Here is a 20,911-nt window from a genome sequence, read left to right on the forward strand (position 1 = left end):
CAACACAAGGTGAGAGAACTGAAACTGCGTCCATGTCTCCACAGATGAAAGACTCTCTGTTGAACCTCCAGAAAGGCATGGGTTTGAGGGACTACAGCTCCGAAGCAGAGGAGAAACGGAGTCGTTATCACTGACAGACGCTTCACAGGCCGAGAGGGAATGGTGTGCAATATATAACTATACATGTATAAATATGCGTACAGATATAAACGTCAAGAGTCCCCGTACTGGAACCACACGACACCGGGACCGTGTCCGGCTGCTGCTGCTACCCACCGAGACGCCCCGCAGATCAGAAACCAGCTCTGTCCGCACCGAGGCATCATGGGAAGACTGCAGGCGCACTAATCTGGGCCTACACTCCTTTTGTTTTGTTTTTCTTTTTTTTTTGGTTTATTTTTCTTTATTTTGGTTTTTCTTTCCTCCCCGGTCCTTTCTTCACTAGAACGTCGTACTGTAAGCTTTTCCCACGCGATAAAAAAAAAACTAAAACGACAAAAAAACAATAGCATGCGACTTTCCCTTCGTCCGCGCTCTGTCCGGCGAAGGCGTGTTGTTGCTGCTCGACCCGTGTCTCCGGAGACGAGGAAGGGGCAGAGGGAGAAGATGGGCGATGGACATCGGGCATCTTCACTGCGGAGACGAGTACGGGGTTTTCTTGTTATGAGACTTTCAGGAATCTTTCGACTGTCCCTCGTGGATTGTCCCCTGAAGCTGCAGTATCTCTTTTTCAGTCTCTCCCTCCTGGGACCAGGTAAATTACTGAGCAGCAGTAAACGAACACACTGATCTTTTTTTTTTTTATATAAGATAGGAATGTCTATATATATATATATATTTATCCATATATTTACATACATATAGGTTGTGTATGTGTGTATATAGATATTTATATATTTATGTATGTATGTGTGCGTGCGTGTGTTTTTCTTTCTATAGAAATCTCTTTACGGTCAGGGCTCATTTTTACCAGGCTTACATGGACATTCAGGGCAGGTTTCCCTGTTACAAATATGCCATGGTGTTGTGTTTATAGGTTTATAATGTAAGGTTAGGGTTTTGTTATCTTTACTGGAGTCAATTCACCGTTATTTAACCGCTAACTGATCATAACAACCCTCGCTCTGCAGACCTAGCTGTCCGTGACGGCGGCGTCTCAGAGCGGAGACGCAACTCCATGTTCCATCGCAACATGGTTAGGCATGTTTCTTACTGTCCGTGTAAAAAAAAAATAACAATCACTCCTGCGCATTTAACACACAAGACTTAAACGAGCAATAATCGATCCCTTTTCTTTTTCGCCAGCTGTAGCATTCAGGTGGCGCTCCAAAACCGAATGTATCCCCAAACCTTCCTTCTGAAATGTCATTCCGCGCGTCGTCCACGTCGGCGTGTTGTTTGTGTGTAAACGCAGCAACGGTGCTCGTTTCAGAATCCACTCACACCTATTGCCTTGTATCATGGCACCGTGATGGGTATCGAGGTCTGTCTGGGACACCGAGCCTGGGTAGAGAGACATTTTGTGTGTCGTTTCGTTTTTTTCTTTTCCTCTTTTGTTTGATTGTATTTCCCTGAATAGTCCCACTCCGTGTTTCACTCACTAGTGTGATTTGAAAAGTGACTTCATCTCCATCTCAGGGCCTGGTCCAGCTACAATCAGACTCGACAGTTCACGAAACAAAGAGAAAACTAGATTATTTATGTATTTATTTGTAAATATATTCTGCGATTTTTATGGTTTTATTTTTTTACGTACTGAATCGGAATGTATTCTCCGCCCGAGCCCCCCGGTCTCCCCTGGGGGCCACAGGCGGCTCGTCGGTGGTTATGTCTCTCTTTCCTAAAGCGGAGAAGTGGGTGCATGTGCAGTTTGACCTAAAGTTGAATAAGGCATCGATCAATCAGTATTAATCTCCATCTGTGAAAAGCTACAAGGTCTGAAAGTGTTTTTTTCCTTTTCCTTTCCTGCACGGTTTGTAATGCAATGGCTCCAGAAAGCGCGTGAAGGGGTTAAAAAAGGACGTGGGACCCCAGGGGAAGGTCATAGACAGTCTAGCGTGAGTTAAACGATCGGGATCTCGATTCCAGAGGGAGCCGTTTTGATTTTCCTGCAGTTTTCTTCACCGTAGACGGGAACAATTAGGCACGAGACAGATCATTTGGGACACAAACCCCTTGCTACTTGAAAAAGGGAATACTGCAGCTGGGCTACAAGGGTGACCTTAATGTTATTATGTAAGTGATTGAATAATAAACTGTGAATATCTATATTGAAAATGCTTGAAGATGGAAACAAATATATAAATATAATATATATATATACAGAATTATGATGCAGATATTTATTATTCATGTATGTATATAGAAAAACAGAGCTCTTACAGGCGAGTCGAATAATTTATAGTCCACAAACAAACAAACAAAAAGAGTATGTATATGAAAACAGTGTGTTAAAGTGCGTTTGAATTTGTTTCCTCCTCCGGCACCGCGAGGCATGTCTGTGACGCGTCTGTGACATGTCCGCTACGCGTCTGTGACGTGTGTGTTGCCTGTCGAGTGTAACGCTAACCATTCCATGTTTGTGTTTCTTCAGTTCTCGGCCGTAGTTCAGACTAACATAGCCGAACTGCCTTGTACCCGCCCTCCTGGAGCTCGCCTTGCTTCGGCCACCGCAAGTTTCTTTCTTTATGGTCCCCTGGCGGGTGTCCTTCTCTCTCCAAGAATTCGGCTGGAGGCAGTAGATTGAAATATTATGATCGCTGCCCCGTATATCAGACCGCTGCGGAGTCTGTCAAATAACATCTGAAATAGAACAATCCTGAAACTGTCTTGTACATAGAAGACGTTTCAATCCAGGGGGAAAGGCGTGCAGGCCTGACTGTGTGGACCAAAATAAACTGGTGAATCTCCACCGCCGATCAGATGTAAACTGCGAGGTTTTGGAACGGCACGGTTACTTTTAAGGGGCTTTTCAGCTTCCATAACCACCCAAATTCTGATCCACACGCTACTAAAGTGCTGGCTGACAAGACTGTAACCTGGAATGTGTTGTGACTGTGATCTGTTATAATCTATGTACCGCTCAGTGTGTTCAGCCCATCGCAGGACAGGCAGGTGTTGGGAAGCCGATCTGTGTTCAACGGGCGAGTGTTCCTCGGGTACCACTAGAGGGCGGTCCTGCCTCATCTGTTCCCTTTGATTTAGTACTTCCCTGCCATTCCAGTGAAGGTTATTACTGTCATTATTGACTGTCTTGACCCTTTCCTTTGACACGTGTGTGATATGTACGTGTAATATCCTGTTAATGCTCAACTGTGCAGCAAATGCATTAATTCCTGATCTATGCCATGACCTTAAACACATCAGTCCTGTGATAAAAGTGATTGTATTACTTCCCCAACCCCTCAACATACATTCATCTACAGACTTGCAACACAGTCAGATTATTATTCTAGGCTATTCTCACATCCTAACATGCACACATAGTTTAAGCTTGGATGGTTTGTAAAATATTAATCATTTTAATGAGTTTCTGAATTACACTTACTTACTGTAGTGTGCCCTGTTTTTAAAGAATCCGATAAGACACTTTTCCCTTGTCCTTAAGGGGAAGAGCAGAGGGAAATAATGGAGTTATTTATATATATATATATATATATATATATTAGAACACTCCTTTCCTTTTCACAGCAAATGCACCCCCACTGGTGGACCTTGTCTTGAGCTCCACATGTGATAACAGTGATTGACATGATAGCTGATCGACAGATCACTCTCCTAACGACGTTCACGCTAAGTATTTAAGCACCCGATTACATCTGGTTTTGCCCAGCAGTCTCCCAACATCCCCCAATTATTAGGACCAAGACGACATATTGTGTCACAGCATGAGGACCTGGCATGATCGAGAATCGCAAAAGCATTTGGAGAATGCCAGTTTCAATGTCTGAGCAGCTGAAACATCACTGGACAGAGAAGGGAACTCCTGCCCAAACCAGTCATTAATATATTGCCTATTGGTCAATAACTGGCGTCTGGTTCCTTTGACCTCTGGACAGAGTGCTCTGAAGTCCCCGTGTTTGACTGAGACCCAGAACAGATGAGGCAGAGCATCTCTCGAGTGGAAACTGAGACACAGGCCCTCATTCCTGCATCTGAAAACGGCCGGGATTCACTCAGAGAGAAATTGTTTACTTGTGATGAAGAGAGGAAATTGTATCGTGCAAAAGCAGATTTGCAATGTGTGCTTTATCAATGTTGTTGTCATCATAATGAAATGTCCCAGTGGAATTATTTTGAATTGAAAAGACATTTAAAAAAAGACTCAATGTGTAGAAACCATCCCTGATTCGGTTCTGGGTTATGAAATAAGCCTGACCATTCCAACCCCAAAGATAATTGTACTTGAATTGACTGTTATATTGTGATTACGGTTTAATTAAGACCTCTGACTCTGACTCTGACTGTAATCCTGCAGCAACGAGAATCCGGTCAAGTTTAAACCTCTCACAGATACGAGCCCTTCTTTTGACAAGAGAAATCCAATATTGAATGTACCCTGAAGGACAAAGAATAAATCTAAGAGCACTTTAATCGGCCAAAACTAAAATGAGTGGGTGAGAGAGAGAGAGAGAGAGAGAGATGTTTCTCCTTTAAAAATAATTATGGCTCATTTAGCTTCAAAAAAGATGAAAATGTTAATCATCCACTGCGATCCCTTTGTATTGTGGTTTATTTTGGTTTTGAAAGCATTTGTTTCCTTCAAGTAAATGTGGGATATTACAGAAGGAATTACGGCTAGAGGTTTTTTCTTGTTTGAGGGATCCACATTTTACTACAATTCTGTGCATTCCAGACAATATAAAATCCATATTAAATTGTAATATCAATATAGATTAGATAGATAGATAGATAGATAGATAGATAGAATGTATAAAGGCTATGGGAAAAAAATAAGACTAATGTCTAGGTAAAGCAATATTTCCAAGTTTGAGTTGGATGGGGTTAGAATACCAAAGCCTGGATTAAATCAAAATGCAAAATGTCAAGTCATCTGCCCTTCACAAGAGAGAAAATGCAGAATTAACCCTTAGGAAGGGATAATATGCGAGACACACGGTGAATACATTATTGCCAAGCCTGAGACGTATTTGCCACACTGCTTCCTAAGGGTTAAACACACTTGTATCTGTCATTTTCTTTTCTCTTTTTTGTTTCTCCCCGTTCTGCTTAATGGCAGCCCACTATTCAAGTTCCAGGTGTGTAAATTGCTGTAGGTGGGTGGCTCAAATGTGATATTTAACGCTGACTCATAACCTGCCCCTGTAACCAAACCTTTCAGAGTATTTTTGTATTGAGAGTGGCATTGTGAGTTGCTTCAGTCCCGGTGAAGTGGAAAGTGACATCCAGAGAAACATCACGCAGCCATGATTTGCACTTTAAAAAACGCGTCGTCGTTTTTCTTTTGAAAGGGAAACACCTTTGACAGACGCCGTTTCAAAACCCAGCAGCGGATGCATTACCGAGCGTCCTCTATATCCTCAAGTATTTTAATGTCCAGAACCCCCTCTCTCAATAAGATTAAAAATGCAACTCCCCAAATAAATATAACGATGGACTGATTTCCAAACGCACGGCTTACTGCAACATTCAGGGAATCGCATATATATGGAGTGTTTGTGCTGTTATTCCCGTCTTATTTTGAAGGCTTTCCGATCAGTATTTGTTGCTGCTTTAGTGGGCATGTTGGATGCCTTGCTTCACTGACCTAGATTGAAATCTAAAGGAAAGCAGACAGTGGATATAGACTTGTTATCAGTCCTCACCGCTCTGACTGAGAGATGGACACTCCAGTCCTCTGGCTGCTTAGCGAGACACAGTAGAGGCGTCGGGGCTTGTTCAGATGTGCTCACACCGCCGGATGTGTACCAGGTTATGCTGGGATTGAAACTGTGAGTGTGTAGTGGAGGGCAGCATGACAAACCCAGCCTGAGAGGACCCTCCAAAGCTTTTTCCCCCCTTTTTGTTTGGACTAAAGCACCCAAAAGCACGCACACTTGTACATAAATCGGAAACGCAGAGCTGCGATTGGCCAGCGTCCCACTTCTAAATCAGCCAGGGTGCCTGCAATGAAATACACATCACTTAAAAACCGAAAAAAAGAAACTACCAACTGTCCTACTCAAAGGCCTGAATTACGAAAGGTATTGCATAATATAGCCTTCTTAAGATCCGAACGTTCTGATAGCTCCTACAATAGCAGGAATTTATTTTTTATATATATATTTGGGTTCCTCAGCTGTCACAGACTGTTTTAAATGTAATCTCTGCCTTTGATGCAACCCTGCGATTCCTTATGTATGTATGTATGTACGTACGTGTGTATCTCTCGTCTGTTTGTGCGATTGCTTTTTGTGTGTTTGTAAAGCTTAAGAGTTGCACGACCGCCTCAGAACCAGTGACTCCTGTTCTCTGCGGGACAGCCGGTCCGCATTTTAACGTTTGTGTACCTCCTGATGTCTTCACACTCACGGGGAGCGTTAGCCACGCGTGTTCGGAGTCCAGATGTGTGTGGCATATTCTGGAAGCGTCGGTAGTGGATCTAGAGGAAGTCGGGGGTTTCTCCTCTGTGTGAACTCTGTGTTTTGTTTTGATTGCAGCGGACATCCAGGAAACAATCTGTTGTACTGTGTGTGAAAAGCCCAGGATACGGAGGCAAGGAAAAAACGACCTTTTAGTATTTCTCAGTACTGTACTTCAGTTGATTTGTGACACTGTTGACAATGAATTGTTGGTCCCTCGCAGCATGCTTTGGCTTGGATCGTATGCCGTGTGTGATGTGAACAACGCAAGCGCAATATAGTATTGATTTTGACATGGGAATGAGACTGAAAAGGCAATGCCATTGTGCCCTTGGGTTTACTCCTAGTTTTCTGAATCCCAGTGGTTGGATATGTTTCTGTTTTATGGAAATGATTACAAGATCAGGCACTTGTGGAATCAGGCATAATATATATACATATATATTAAAGAGATGTGGGGTATACCTGCTTTAGATTTTTTTTTTTTTTTGGTCCATTTAATGGTCTTGTCAGAAAACATTCATTTTACAGCTTATTTTTATTTATTATTTAGTTTTTTTTACAGTGTGATGTAGTAGGTGCTTCCTGTTATCCTTTTAAAACATATTTGTAAGATTTTGGCTCAGAGAAACAAAACAAATGTTGAATCTGAAAGTTAACCATTTGCTGCTAGAACACAAGCCAATACATCAGCTGGCTACAATGGGATTAACATGAAACAAAGACGGCTAAGATTCAGATTCTTACTTTATCAGTTTTTGCTTCATTGATTTATTTGTTATTTCAGTTCACTGATGTGAAATCAAAACTGCTGGCAAAAACACATTAGAGCCTGGGTTGTGTTTCCTCCCCCCTTTATTTCTGTTTCACATACTTCTCTGTATCGCATTAAGTTATGGGTCTGGCAGTGTGACCCGGGGACAGACTGGACACAAGTCAACTCGATCAAAACCAACCGAAGTGATATATTAAGTTGCGGTGCTGTAGTGAAGTGACACCCCTTCATGTCGGTCAATGTGTTTTGAATTATAATAAACAAGTGACACACTTTCATAATTGTAGCCGTTTCATACAATTACACTGGGAAAAGACAAACACTTAGTCCTTTCTTACAGAACCTGCAAACACATAGTGGCACCAAAACCTTTTGACTGAACGACAGCGTTGTTTAGCAATGCCAGTTCCCCGGTACACTGCTGTGTTAATCTCGTCTCAGAGATGCCCCTTTTTCGTACCTTTTCTCAGCTCAAACCCATGAATTCGAATCTCAGATATCGGTCAAGTTGTCAGCAAGAAAAATACAAATGACACATCTGGGGGGGAATAGCTTTATGGAGGAGTTAAACTTAAATGGGAGCATACAATGATAGTGGATTTAGCACCAATTTACACTTATAGAAAATAATAAACGCTTTGATTGGAGAAAAAAAAAAAAAAAAAAAAGGGCATTGTGTATTCAAAGCAGCTGAAATGTTATAATTGCCAAATCAAGAATGATAAATGGGGTCCAAATAAAGCAAACTGTAGACGTTGGAAAGATGTCAGTGTGGCTGGTGTGTGTGAACCACCAATTATATCTGCAATGGAAAAGGATGCTATGAAAGCTTTGTGTTTTAAATATCTATCCACAGTAACCCAAGGATTCCAGACACTGCCTTTTGCTTAAAAATGTTACTGAATCTCCAGCCACCTATTGTTTAGCCTGCAGATATCGTGACTGCTTTAGGATCACATAAGCGCATATATATATATATATATATATATATTCTCAACTGTGTATTTTACGATTGTCATGGCATTTTCTTCCTGATGTATGTGCATAAAGAATCTGATGTATGTTTTTTTGTTTTTTGTTTTTTTTAGAGCCGTTTTGATCTCTATATATAAATCTTAAAATATATTTATACATATATACTGTATTTATATGTAGATTATATTTACAGTATATATACACACATGAAAACTTTGCGCTGTGCGCAGGTTTAGGTATGGTATACTGATAACTTTGCCTACTAGAGACTAAGATACAATGGCTATCCAGTTCATGTAAAGTAGAATATGGAGGTATGAATAAAGTATTGAACAAGCTTTTATGATCCGGTGTCATTGCTTCTAATTTGTCTATACATTGACAGTTGGCATGAGTGTCATTTACCTTGGAATGACGCTCAACACTGCCCCCCTGACCCGAAAACAAAGTACCAGGACATGAATTACAGATTTTCAGAGCACAGGATTTGAACCCGGGACCCGGCAGCTTCCAGGCAAACACTGTATGCCATCAGACACAAATGCTTCTCCTTTGCCTGCTCAGAGATCTGGTACATCACCCTCACATGCCCCCGGCACTGAAAACACACCAAAGGCAACAGATTTTAGTGTGAAGTTAGAGATGCATGAAGTTTATTGATGCAAGTCGCCCTTAAACCTCCTAAATAAAAACCTAAATTAATAATACACACAAATGACATGAAAACAAGCCGTACATTTCAGGAAATCACTCGGGCACTTTGCACAGGACCTGTAGAAGGGACCCTTCGGATGCACACTTTTCGTTAAACAGGTAAGTATGTTGGAGTATGTTTACAATGTTTATGTACTTTTCCTTTTTAAATAACTTTTTCAAATGGCTTAATTAAAAACACCAATTTGCAATTGGTAAAATAAATCAACAATGTTTTAATGCATTCAGCAATCAAACTTTGGTTAATTAACCTTTAATGTTAGTCAAAACTGCGTGGACGGATTTGTTTCTAATTTAAATAAAATGTTTTGTGAAATGCTAGACATACTGACGGAAGCCTGCAAAATACTACATTTAAAATGTGTTATGTATGTATGTAAAAACAAAACAATTCCCTTCTTCAAACTGTTATTGGAAGCAGCCCCACCCTGTTACTGGAACCAGACACCGGTCATTGCTGTTCTGAAACCAATGCTAACTTGATTCCAATGCTCAATTAGGTAATTGTCTACTAATTGGTTCGCAGCTGTCTGCCAATTAGTGATTTACCCCTTTCCACGCATGCTAATTGATGGGAACTAGTCACCTGATGCAAACGGACCAATGGGCTTGTAAGACACTTGGGAGTTTTAATGAATTAAGTTAATTTTAAATGCAGCTTTGTTTCTGAATGGAAGTAGTTTCCATTTGTAAAACACTAATGTATAACTTGTATTATCATATGTTAGATTGTTACAGATGTATATAGTCCGTTGTGTATAAATTGTCCCATAATTGGCCTCTTATTGATTTAACAGCTGTGGAGAATAAATTAGAATTTAACTGAAATGTATCGGTGTGCCAATACTTTTAATACTTGTCTGTAACTTCTGTTTGTTCCCAAAGTGAAGGTGTTGACTCCAGTGTGGCGAGCAGGCTGATCGGAGCCGCTCTGCCCTTCTGACCGAGTCCTGAGCCCTGGAAAGCTGTGCGTATGAAATATGATCCTAACCTTTGTGACGATTCATTTCATAGCATCGGGTACAATAATCCTAAAAACTCGCCAAAAAGCGCCATCTATAGCACTGCCGTGTAATTGCAGCCCATGAGCAACATTGTATCACTGATCTCCCAACAGAGCCAATTCAACCTGGGAGACAGACGCACCATTTGAGAAAAAATATACTAATTTACAGAAAGTAGGGAAAGATCTGACTAAATATTGCTGTTACTTTTACAAATATAATAATTAATGTGAATGACTGATGCACTAAGTTTCTTGAAAACAGTAATTAAAAAAATGTAAATCACTGCATATGCTTGTTGTAATACGTCCCCTAAGATCTTTCTCCAAGTCTTTAACTTCAAGATAAAGTAAATCAAACTAACAATTAGATTATTATTGGATTATAATGGGATGATCCTTCTTGCCTAATGGTTTGTTTATTCAAATTTTATTCCCATAATTTTCGATCACTTAAACTGTTAATGGTCTATTTTTATTTTTACTTTATTCTATTATTTATGTATTTCATTTTGCGGTACGTTTGTTGTATGTTTACCAGTCTGTGGCTACCCAGCGAAGGGTGCTATTCAAATAAAAATTGATTGATTGATTGATTAGAATAAATGTTTTTATTGATTGAAAAATGTAATTAAACCCCTGAAACAGTGTTAATGTTTGGTGCAACAAAAGGCTCGACTATGGTACCTTCGTTTCATGTGCCACGTTGATGTCATGGTAGCTCTCAATGAACAAACATGATTGGCTGCTCTTCAGTACATTTATACATCCTGGTACTTTCCCCACAAGATGACCCCAAACAAAGCACATAAACACAATGCAATGCAAATATAACAGATTTTATTTCCATAGAAGTGGTGATAAAAATATATGTTAGCACCTGTAAGATAAAAAATGTTTGATAACTTTTGGTGCCCAGCATATGCCTGAAGATTAAAATTCAATTCATATAACGGGGGCTCAATGAACAATTTGATTAATATTTCCAGTCATTGAATAATTGAAAGCCACATGAACCACTAGCTAATTATTTAAATCAACTGTTACTCACTTATATTTTATACGAAATGTAGAGCAATTAGTTGAATTAAGCATTAAGCACATAACACACTTTGTGATAAGACTGAAACATCTTTAAGATGAGTCTTATTAGAAAGCTTGCACTGCCTTGTATTATGCACCAGTTTAATCAGTGTCTAGAGACCAGATTAAGCACTGTGTGTTGAGGTCCCTGCTGTTTTGTACTTATTTGCTTGGGACTAAACATTTCTTGAAGGGCTGGTGTCGATGTGTCCTAGTTTGGATTTATGAGGAAACTGTAAACCAGAGTAAACTCTTCTCTCGACAAATGCAGTAGATTCAAATACTTCAGAGTGGAGTGGTGACTGCTGGTGCAGCGATTCATATTGTCCTGGTAGTTTTGCTGAAATCACCCAGCTGTTGAGGTTAGCTACTCAGAACTATAATATTCTTCTTCATAATGGTATTTGTGTTTGAAAATTGCACCGTTTCTTGTTTGCCTGAAAATGAATCATCGAAGTGAAAGAAGTTCATTTGTAATAGTTTGGACATATGCATTCTCATTAGAAAACTGAAATCAAAAGATTGTAGAACGAAATAACAAGTCTAAAACAAGTCTCATTGCACTCACTGACTATAGTTTGAACATTAATTATGTTGTATGGAAATGCATGAACAGCATTATATTTTACCAAATGTATCAGTGATGTAAAATCTTCTGACCCAGAATTCTGTGTCTTCCGAAAAATATATATTTCATAAATGACTGAAAGGGAGATCAGATATCGGCCTTTCTGTTTTGGAACAATGTAGAACAGGAATATTACATAAGGGAATTGTGATCCCAGACGGAGCTAAAATAAAAATCCGCTTTACAGATGTAATCCATTTAGAGAGATGGATTTTCTGTCCAGAGCGTTCATAGATAATTCATTTTAGGAATCCATCAGGTCTCCTGCTAATACATTCATTAAGATTACTAAATTGAAAAAGCTCCTTTGCTCACTGGCCCCATTCAAGGAGCAACACATTATTAACTCAGATGTCATCTCAGACGGCAAACAAATGGAATTGTTCGAGGCCCGATTACAGCGTTTTATTTCGACCTTGTTAATCTAATGCCAAACTGTATCGTTGCATTACTCTTGCAAATGCGACTCTGGCAACAAACAGGAAAGTCAGATCAATGTGACAGGCAGTCCAGGTGCCGGGTGCAATGAATTCCGACCAAATATCCAAAAGCATTTGTTATTAGAGCAGTTTTGTTTAAAAAAAAAAAAAAAGCTATTCTAAATGGTTTGCCGGCCTCTAAAATGTTGTACACCAATTAAAAGTACAGTTTATAAAATGAAAAGGTTGACGACATCACATTTCCAGCATAACGGGAGCATTCAGTTTACATTCACACACTCAAATCTTGTTAATATATTATTTTGAGAAGCAGTTAGTTATGTTTCTACAGAATGAGTTCACTGTGTAGAATCAGGGGCCACATTGCTCCTAGAGCACTAACACACAGCTGAATTAACACAATGAACTCTTATATAATCAGCCTAAGAACTTGCGACAAATTAAAAAGCTGTTCATTCCACCATTTTATCCCCCAAAGGGGAGACCGATTTTAAAGCACTAAACCTGTATAAAGAAGTGATATTACACCGAACAGCCATAACATTATGACCGCTGACAGGTGAAGTGAATAACACTGATAATCTCGTTATCATGGCACCTGTCAGTGGGTGGGATATATTAGGCAGCAAGTGAACATTTTGTCCTCAAAGTTGATGTGTTAGAAGCAGGAAAAATGGGCAAGCGTAAGGATCTGAGCGACTTTGACAAGGGCCAAATTGTGATGGCTAGACAACTGGGTCAGAGCATCTCCAAAACTGCAGCTCTTGTGGGGTGTTCCCGGTCTGCAGTGGTCAGTACCTATCAAAAGTGGTCCAAGGAATGAAAAGCGGTGAACCGGCGACAGGGTCGTGGGCGGCCAAGGCTCATTGATGCACGTGGGGAGCGAAGGCTGGCCCGTGTGGTCCGATCCAACAGACGAGCTACTGTAGCTCAAATTGCTGAAAAAGTGAATGCTGGTTCTGATAGAAAGGTGTCAGAACACACAGTGCATCGCAGTTTGTTGCGTCTGGGGCTGCGTAGCCGCAGACCAGTCAGGGTGCCCATGCTGACCCCTGTCCACTGCCGAAAGCGCCTACAATGGGCACGTGAGCGTCAGAACTGGACCACGGAGCAATGGAAGAAGGTGGCCTGGTCTGATGAATCACGAGTTCAAGGTGTTGACTTGGCCTCCAAATTCCCCAGATCTCAATCCAATCGAGCATCTGTGGGATTTACTGGACAAACAAGTCCGATCCATGGAGGCCCCACCTCGCAATTTACAGGACTTAAAGGATCTGCTGCTAACGTCTTGGTGCCAGATACCACAGCACACCTTCAGAGGTCTAGTGGAGTCCACGCCTCAACGGGTCAGGGCTGTTTTGGTGGCAAAAGGGGGACCTACACAATATTAGGCAGGTGGTCATAATGTTATGGCTGATCGGTGTATTCTCCAATAGTGCATGCAGGTTGACACACTAGCTGGTGTTATTTGAAACGTGTCGGCCATGTCTGTAAAAATCATCTGTTGTTAATTCCTCCTCTTTGGTCTTCTTAACCCCCTACAGAAGAGGAAAGGACCGATTTGAAGTTGAATTTTCCGCTCCACCGGTTGATGTATTCTATGTATTTCTGTACAGTCTTTCAAGGACAAGCCGCCTCAGGTTGAGAGGGAATGTGAAAAACAAAGAGTGTAAATCCACCCTGCATTACGGAGGCAGGAATAAAGTGTAATATCCATGTTATAATGGGCAATTCTTGATTTAAATATGATGCTAAAAGCACAGTTTAGTTTAGAACATCCTTCACCTGTTTCTTAGCCATAATGAGTACAATCATCACATACCCGAGTGTAAACATTGATGTTGCACTTATTGTTTTTGAAAGTGTGCTTTAAATCTATATCATCCTCTTTCCCCTCTCCATTTCTGTCTCTGGTCCTGATGGTTATGCAGCTACATCCTATGTGAAATGAATCATTGTAAACCAATAGTTTTTCCATGGTTTCTTCCACATAATTCAAGTATTAGTCTTGGGGAAAAAATAGCATCTGTCAAACCCATTCTGTAACTGGGCATGGCTGATGTTTCATGAGTTAATGAGATGCCAGACAACTGATGCAGTATTTTCAAGAAATCACAGTTCAGCCGATACAACCATCCTGGGAAAATTGAGAAGGTTTATCTGTGTATGTGTAACTGTTTATTATCATCAAAAACCTTAGGAGTATATAAGAAGCCAGCCTGTGAGGCATCTGTAGTGGAAACCATGTTTCTCCTGAAGCACGCTGGTTGTCATCATTGTATTTTTTTCCTGATCTGGTCTGTAAACCACATATTAGTTTAAAAGTGTAAAGATTAGTGTCATTACCTGGCGGAAGGTATAACTGTGAAGACTGAGAAATGTTGAGAGAGTGACGGCTAATGACACACACACACACACGAGGATTCATGGAAGCAGAACAGAACAGAAGCTGAAACAATACCGTTGTCGTTTTGCCAGTTTTGATAAATGTTTACATTCATTTTTGTTTTGGTTTGTTTGTTTCTTTATTATTGTCATTTGCATGCACTTTATTTAAAGGGGATATCAGTTTGAGCACACAAGGTGAGAGCATTTCACATTCATATAAAAAGCAAACATATCCCTTTAAATGTAGCCGATTATTTGTAATTCAAATGAATAATACAGGACAAATTCAACCTAAAATTATCCTGAGTACCAAAAAGTATCCAGAGAAAGCTCCAAACATCAGTGTAATACAATATGGATGCACTACACACATTCACACACCCACGGCTTAGCAGGAAAGCATATCAAAACACTGGGATCAGTGTATGACTGTGGTCCCCTATTTACTGTATTAAAACTCACCATTATAACAACACACATTTCCAGAAATTATGGTTTGTAAAACAATCTTTAAAAACAGAATACATCTTATTACCTACAATATTCGAAATCAGTTCAGAGCCGGGATAATGATGATACCATACCACAGTACTGTAATACTGTGGGCTATCCTCACTTAAGTGCCAAGTGGGATTTCACATAATCTAGTTGGCTGCATCAGAAGCTATCTGTAACACAAAACTGTTTTAAACTACAGATGTTTAATCTGGAAAGAAGAACTAAATAATATTCTCCCTGCGATTGCATTTAGGGCCAGATGGTAAAATACTTCTTGTCCTGTTTGGCTTTGATTTGGGTTTGGAGCGTAATGCACCGGCACTTGGTACAGGATGAAAATAAAAATGCCCAGGCAATCTCACCTGCAGGATTACACGGGACAACAGCAATCAAAAGCTTTGGCCGCCATGTAATAGCAATCCCACTGTGCCAACTGTGATGAATGCATTGCTTTTGAGACGGGCAGAAAAACTAAATTGACTAATCGGTCGATTATTTTCCACAGCACGGATGCAAAACTAATTGAACAGACAGTCCATGGTTCATCCAGTGATTGTGAACGCTGTGGCCTTGACAAAGAGGTTGGCGAATATAAAAAGGAAGGACTGTACATGTTTAGGTAAGAAGGATCTTTCAGGTTGAATCTCTCCCTGAACCAAAGCAAGGCCAAAACACAGTCAATCTAGAACAGGAAGAGGACAGGAGTAGTTAAAGGCAGACTGTTGAAAACAAACCTCGTCATATTCTCTAATTTGGCCTGGACGTGCATAACTGCCATGTTGGCTAAGCTGAGATTAATACTAGTGAGAGAAATGGTAATACCTTTCATTCTGGCCTTTAATCACACACTTTTTCCCCCCAAATCTAATTACCAAAATAAATAGGACCACACAACGGGGGATATGGACAACTTCAGAGAAAATAAAAACAGAGGGAATATCATATATACTCACTGGAATTGGTTGTTTGATGTAACAACAAAGCTGAATATATTGCTAATATTATAGATCTAAAGAGATCAGAAGTCAATGTATTTAGTCTTACTGATAGTAATAGGAAGGCAATGGTGTTGTGCAAAGGCAACATGCCACAGATAATTTATAACATGTTCAAGCTGTAGAAAAGAGCTGGCAGTGGTTTTCTAGTAATAGTAAGTAAATAAGAATTGATCTCAGGATTTCCCTGAAACCTAAAGTGCTCTTAAATAGAAATGTTATAAGAAGATGATGGGTTATATTTAGGCCATGTTAACAGTCAACAACAGAATGCACTTTGATTCGGTTTAGTTACGGGGCGTCATTAGAAAGTGTGTAATTAAACTATATATATGCTTTTTAACAGATGAAAACAAGATCTTTCGTACCAAAAAATAACAAAAAAGAAGTGTTTATTAAAACACAGATGTGTGGATTATAAAGTACAGGTATATCAGATAAAATGTTACAAAATTCTGCTTCGATTGGTTATTGTCCGTGTATTCACTTCCCACCTTCACTGCAACTTTGTGCACCTTCAAATGCACCAGCTAAACTGTGTCGGTTTGCTTGTATGTCATGATTTTGATCAGTGCTGTTGATGTACCTTTTGTTTTTCAGATCATTCTTCAATTTGGAATAGTCTGCCTTTAAATATGAACAAGCCATAGAGACAGGTTTGTGCCTTCGTTTCTCACAATAAAAACAAATGTCAAATATCTGGTACACAAGACTAGTCACAAATTTCCAGAAAAGTCATACTTATCAAGCATGCTGTCCACACGTATATACAGTAAAGAAAAATCCTAAACAGTTGTGCATTGCTCAGATTAAAGCTACTCACAGTTCTCACATTCACATTATCATCTGGCAGGCGACAATGATTCTGTGTTTGGGATGCCACAATACCATTGAGAAAAATGCAGAGAAGGGTTGAGACCAGCATCCTGAAAGGCCACGTCATCAGCTTCCATAAAGATTCCAGCAACACAATGTAACTATGACACTTTGTATTAGAAGTTTCATTTCTCAAAGTGAACGTGTTGCTTTTACTCCAAGACAATTTGGGAATTTGTCAGTCAAGGGACCAGTGTGCACGAACTCGAGAGAGGTGAGGGAGAAATCTGAAGTACGACGTGTCAGAGAGGCTTTAGCAAGAGAATGATGATGATAATTTTAAAACAAACATTTATGCTCAAATAATTCCACTCCATTCCACTTTTCAAACTGATCCTATATTTAGTAGGCCACCCAGAAAGAGCAGGGCGAGGCTAAATATGATAATACTGCAGGAAAAATGAATTTGGCTTAATTAACAATTGAGATGCCTTGTTTCAATTAAAATGACTACTCCTTTGAGTTCCCACACCGATAAAACGAGCCTTTCATTTTTGAGAGTGGATCGCTAGCTCGTAATCCGGATAAATAATTACAGCCAAGCCACCATGTTGTGCCGAAGCAAACAAACAATAATAAATTAACCGCACTGCCAGATTTCCCCTTGGCTGCTGATGGTGCCTTTCAGGATTTTTTTGACCCAGTTCCTTTTTAGATCGTGAGCCCATTCACGCAACCTTGGGGACTCTAGTGATGGTGGGGTAGGAGAGATGGGATGATTTGGCCATGGTCTGGGTCCTCCCTACAGCTGCCTCTGTGTAATTAACCAGGCCAGTGTCTAATCCAGCCTACGGATTATATTGTGTCATCCCTGAGATAAAAAAAAAAAACTGGAAAAAAAGGAAATGAAATCAACAGCAAACAAATCAAAAAGCACCCGTTTCTTAAAGTACTTGAACACCTGTATAACGCTCCCAAGAAAACAAACTGGTGTCGATGTCTCTTCTGAAGACAGACGTCAAAACACTAGTTTCTAAATGTCAGTGAAAATGACCAAAATATTGCGCTGCACTGTTCCGCTAAACTACAATAAAAAGTTACACGCTGTTGTCCGTATTACACTGAGAACGGCGGTTTGCAATCCATCCTTTGTGAAACCAGAAAGTGACTACTGACTACATTTCTCTCTGTGCTACGCAAACATGTCTCACTGAGTGCGTGAAGCCAGGTGCCTGACATTCAACACCACGAGGAAAGTGCATCTCGGCTAATACCGTTTCACAAACGTGCGTCACGGAAAAAACTAAACAAAATCAAGAGTGAATTTAAAGTGTTGCTGGACCAATGGGGAGGCTCTTTGCACAACACACCACAAAGACGAAGAGCCGATTCTACTATGCTAACGTCAGGACTGCTTAGAGCTGTTTTGTGACTCATAGTACGAACAGGAAAACTGCAAGGGACATCCAAGATTAAGAACATGGTACACCTGTGTTGTTTGTTCTATCAGGGACTTCAGTTTCCTTCCCTCTTGTGCCGGTCGGCTGTTACTGTAACATATCAATCAGTCCCTGGAAAAGAAAACCAAAGAGAACAATCAAGCCTGGCTGCAGTGCCACCATTTTGAGGAATGTTCGATTTCTCTTCATGATGTTCAAATTCTTTTAAAAGTATTATTGATGTGAAACTATTTTATCAGAGCATTCTGCATGACACATGACTACTCATTAAAACTTATGTGGACGAGGTTTCAATTCAAAAGCCACATATCTCATACACCACCTGTTTTGTGTCATATTTTATATTGAATGTTATTTCTGTAGCACTTTAGTATGGTCATTCAAGAGATCGAGACCGGACACTTAAAGAGAATTAGACATTTTCCAAATACTTCATAGTTCGAAGTAATTCTTGGCTGAAGAACATTACCATGGCAAAGAGGGCAAGCAAATCTATCTGGGAAACGTTTCCAAAGCCTCTCACTTGCTTATTCAGATGTACAGCCGGGCAACACTGAACTGCATCAGTCCTACACACTAGAGAACGGCCTCATTATCAACCCTGACTAAAGTGAATCATCCCATCCCCAAAAAAGCAAAGCAGTCACGTGTATTGAGTCTGATGAATTCCTCGCCTTGCCTCACCTAGTTAATGCACAGCAGGTTTCTTTGCACACTTTCTTTGGAGTCAGGTGAAGTCACAGCAAGAAATGTGAAGAAGGAATGAAATGACACACAATTCACACACAAAAACCTCATTGCTAGCTTTTCGCAGATGCTGATATATCATGGCAAGAGCTCACTGACGGAGAGAGAGAGAACATGAACAATGGGGGCAGGACATTTAATGCAAGTTATGTTATTTAGTAGCTGCCTTTATTCAAGACAATATACATCAATAACATAAACTGTTTGCATATAAACAATATTATAAACCATATCAGCAATCGCCATGAGTACAATTAAGGAATAAGAGAATATGGTATCAGCTATCTTACCCCTTTTTAACATTTTCAGTTATTTTAATGTAAGGAAGTACAATTAAAACTGCTGGCTGTTATTACTGACAGGAAACAGGACTTGTCTTATTACTATGACTAATGCTGTTACGTCTTGTACTTTATTAGGTACCGTGACATTAATAAACCTTTGTGATCTTCCACTTATCTGTCATCCAATGAAAAGGTATTAATCATGAATGTAAATCAAAAGTAATACAAAGATAGAATCCTTAAAAAGGTGTTGGTTTGGAGGGGAAGGGAGATGGAAGTGACAATACCATGGGCTTCACAGAGTGATGGAGGAAACGGAACAGGGCGGAGGGATCCAGTCGGTTATGCTCAAAAGGGTACAGAGAGAGGGTGGGGGGGAGGGTGGTTCTGAGCAGAAATAGTTTCAAAAAGAGAAACAAAATACCATTCGGGTTTGAGATAATCACTTTTACTCCGCTACAGGAACACCCGGATTTTCTTTTTGTTCAGATGGAATGGCTAGGTAGTCTGTCCTGTAAATAAATGGGTACAAAAAGATAGCAGAGCTAAGCAGAGTTGGTGCTTCCCTACAGCACCAGATTGAGATGTGCGCTCTGTGCGGGTGTGTGTATGTGATCGGGCAGGTGGGAGGAGTTGGGGGGTTGTTTCATAGAGAAAATAATCCAACAACCCACCCCCCAAAAAAATAATACATTGTACTACAGAGCCCTGGAGAGGACATGAAGTTACCATTGTAACGTTTTATTATATCGTGGGAATGATTTAGTATATCGTGTGCACTAATTATATCGTGGGAACGTTTTGTGGAACTACATAATTTGTAGTTTTCCCTTTTACTTCCTGTTGACATCACCACTGCAGGCATGTGCATGTGACAGGATCGCATTCAGAAGAAAGCTATGTATGGAGTGAATATGATTATGATGTATAGCCCTGCATATAATCCACTTAATGTGAATGCTCAACATGGCTTACTGTAATTTAAACATAGCCGTTTACATCCAAACTATAAATGACAAGACTGGCACTATCCAAGCTGTTGCACAAAATATTTGATGTTTAAAGTGATACTAAAACAAAAGTGTCTTGGCTACAAGAACAAGCGTGAATTACGGCTTAACGTCATAATCATATTGTTTATGTCAGTACAAACATATCCGTCCATTATTCATAGCAGTAGGACGTTCTTAACTGCAAACATACAGACTTTGAAAAGTAATGGTTATGTTTGAACATAACTCTCTAATTGTGATTCACTCCATACATCACTTCCTTCTGAATGCGATCCTGTCACATGCACGTGCCTGCAGTGGTGATGTAAACAGGAAGTAAAAGGGACTACTACAAATTATGTAGCTCCACAAATCGGTCCCACAATATAATTAAATCGTCCTCACAATATACTAAAACGTTTCCACGATATAATTAAATTGTTCCCACGATATCATTAAATCATTCCCACAATATATATATATATATATACTTAATGTGTCCTCCAGGGCTGCGTATTATCTTGAATAAAAA

The 20,911-nt window shown here is 40.0% G+C and overlaps 2 protein-coding genes across 10 annotated transcripts in view; one reads left to right on the forward strand and one right to left on the reverse strand.

The window, feature by feature from the left end:
- LOC136753600 (protein Aster-B) overlaps positions 1-8,677 on the forward strand; it is a 125,031-nt gene extending 116,354 nt beyond the window's left edge. For all 4 annotated transcript variants that reach the window (XM_066709871.1, XM_066709880.1, XM_066709853.1 and 1 more), the window contains one exon: positions 45-8,677. In XM_066709871.1, the coding sequence (XP_066565968.1) occupies positions 45-134 (90 nt within the window). In that variant the 3' untranslated portion in view covers positions 135-8,677. The remainder of the gene's footprint in view (positions 1-44) is intronic.
- A 1,963-nt stretch (positions 8,678-10,640) lies between these two features.
- Positions 10,641-20,911, reverse strand: part of scn3b (sodium channel, voltage-gated, type III, beta) — a 42,812-nt gene continuing 32,541 nt past the window's right edge. For 4 of the 6 annotated variants that reach the window (XM_066709923.1, XM_066709891.1, XM_066709900.1 and 1 more), the window contains 2 exons: positions 19,812-19,899; positions 10,641-18,467 (listed from right to left, as the gene is read on the reverse strand). In XM_066709923.1, coding sequence (XP_066566020.1) covers positions 19,836-19,899 — 64 coding nt within the window. In that variant the 3' untranslated portion in view covers positions 10,641-18,467; positions 19,812-19,835. Of the gene's footprint in view, positions 18,468-19,040; positions 19,076-19,811; positions 19,900-20,911 lie in introns of all 6 variants that reach the window. The other 2 variants (XR_010817444.1, XM_066709915.1) reach the window with 2 other exon arrangements.

Source organism: Amia ocellicauda, chromosome 1 (genome assembly GCF_036373705.1).
Source record: "Amia ocellicauda isolate fAmiCal2 chromosome 1, fAmiCal2.hap1, whole genome shotgun sequence".
Classification (NCBI taxonomy): domain Eukaryota; kingdom Metazoa; phylum Chordata; class Actinopteri; order Amiiformes; family Amiidae; genus Amia; species Amia ocellicauda.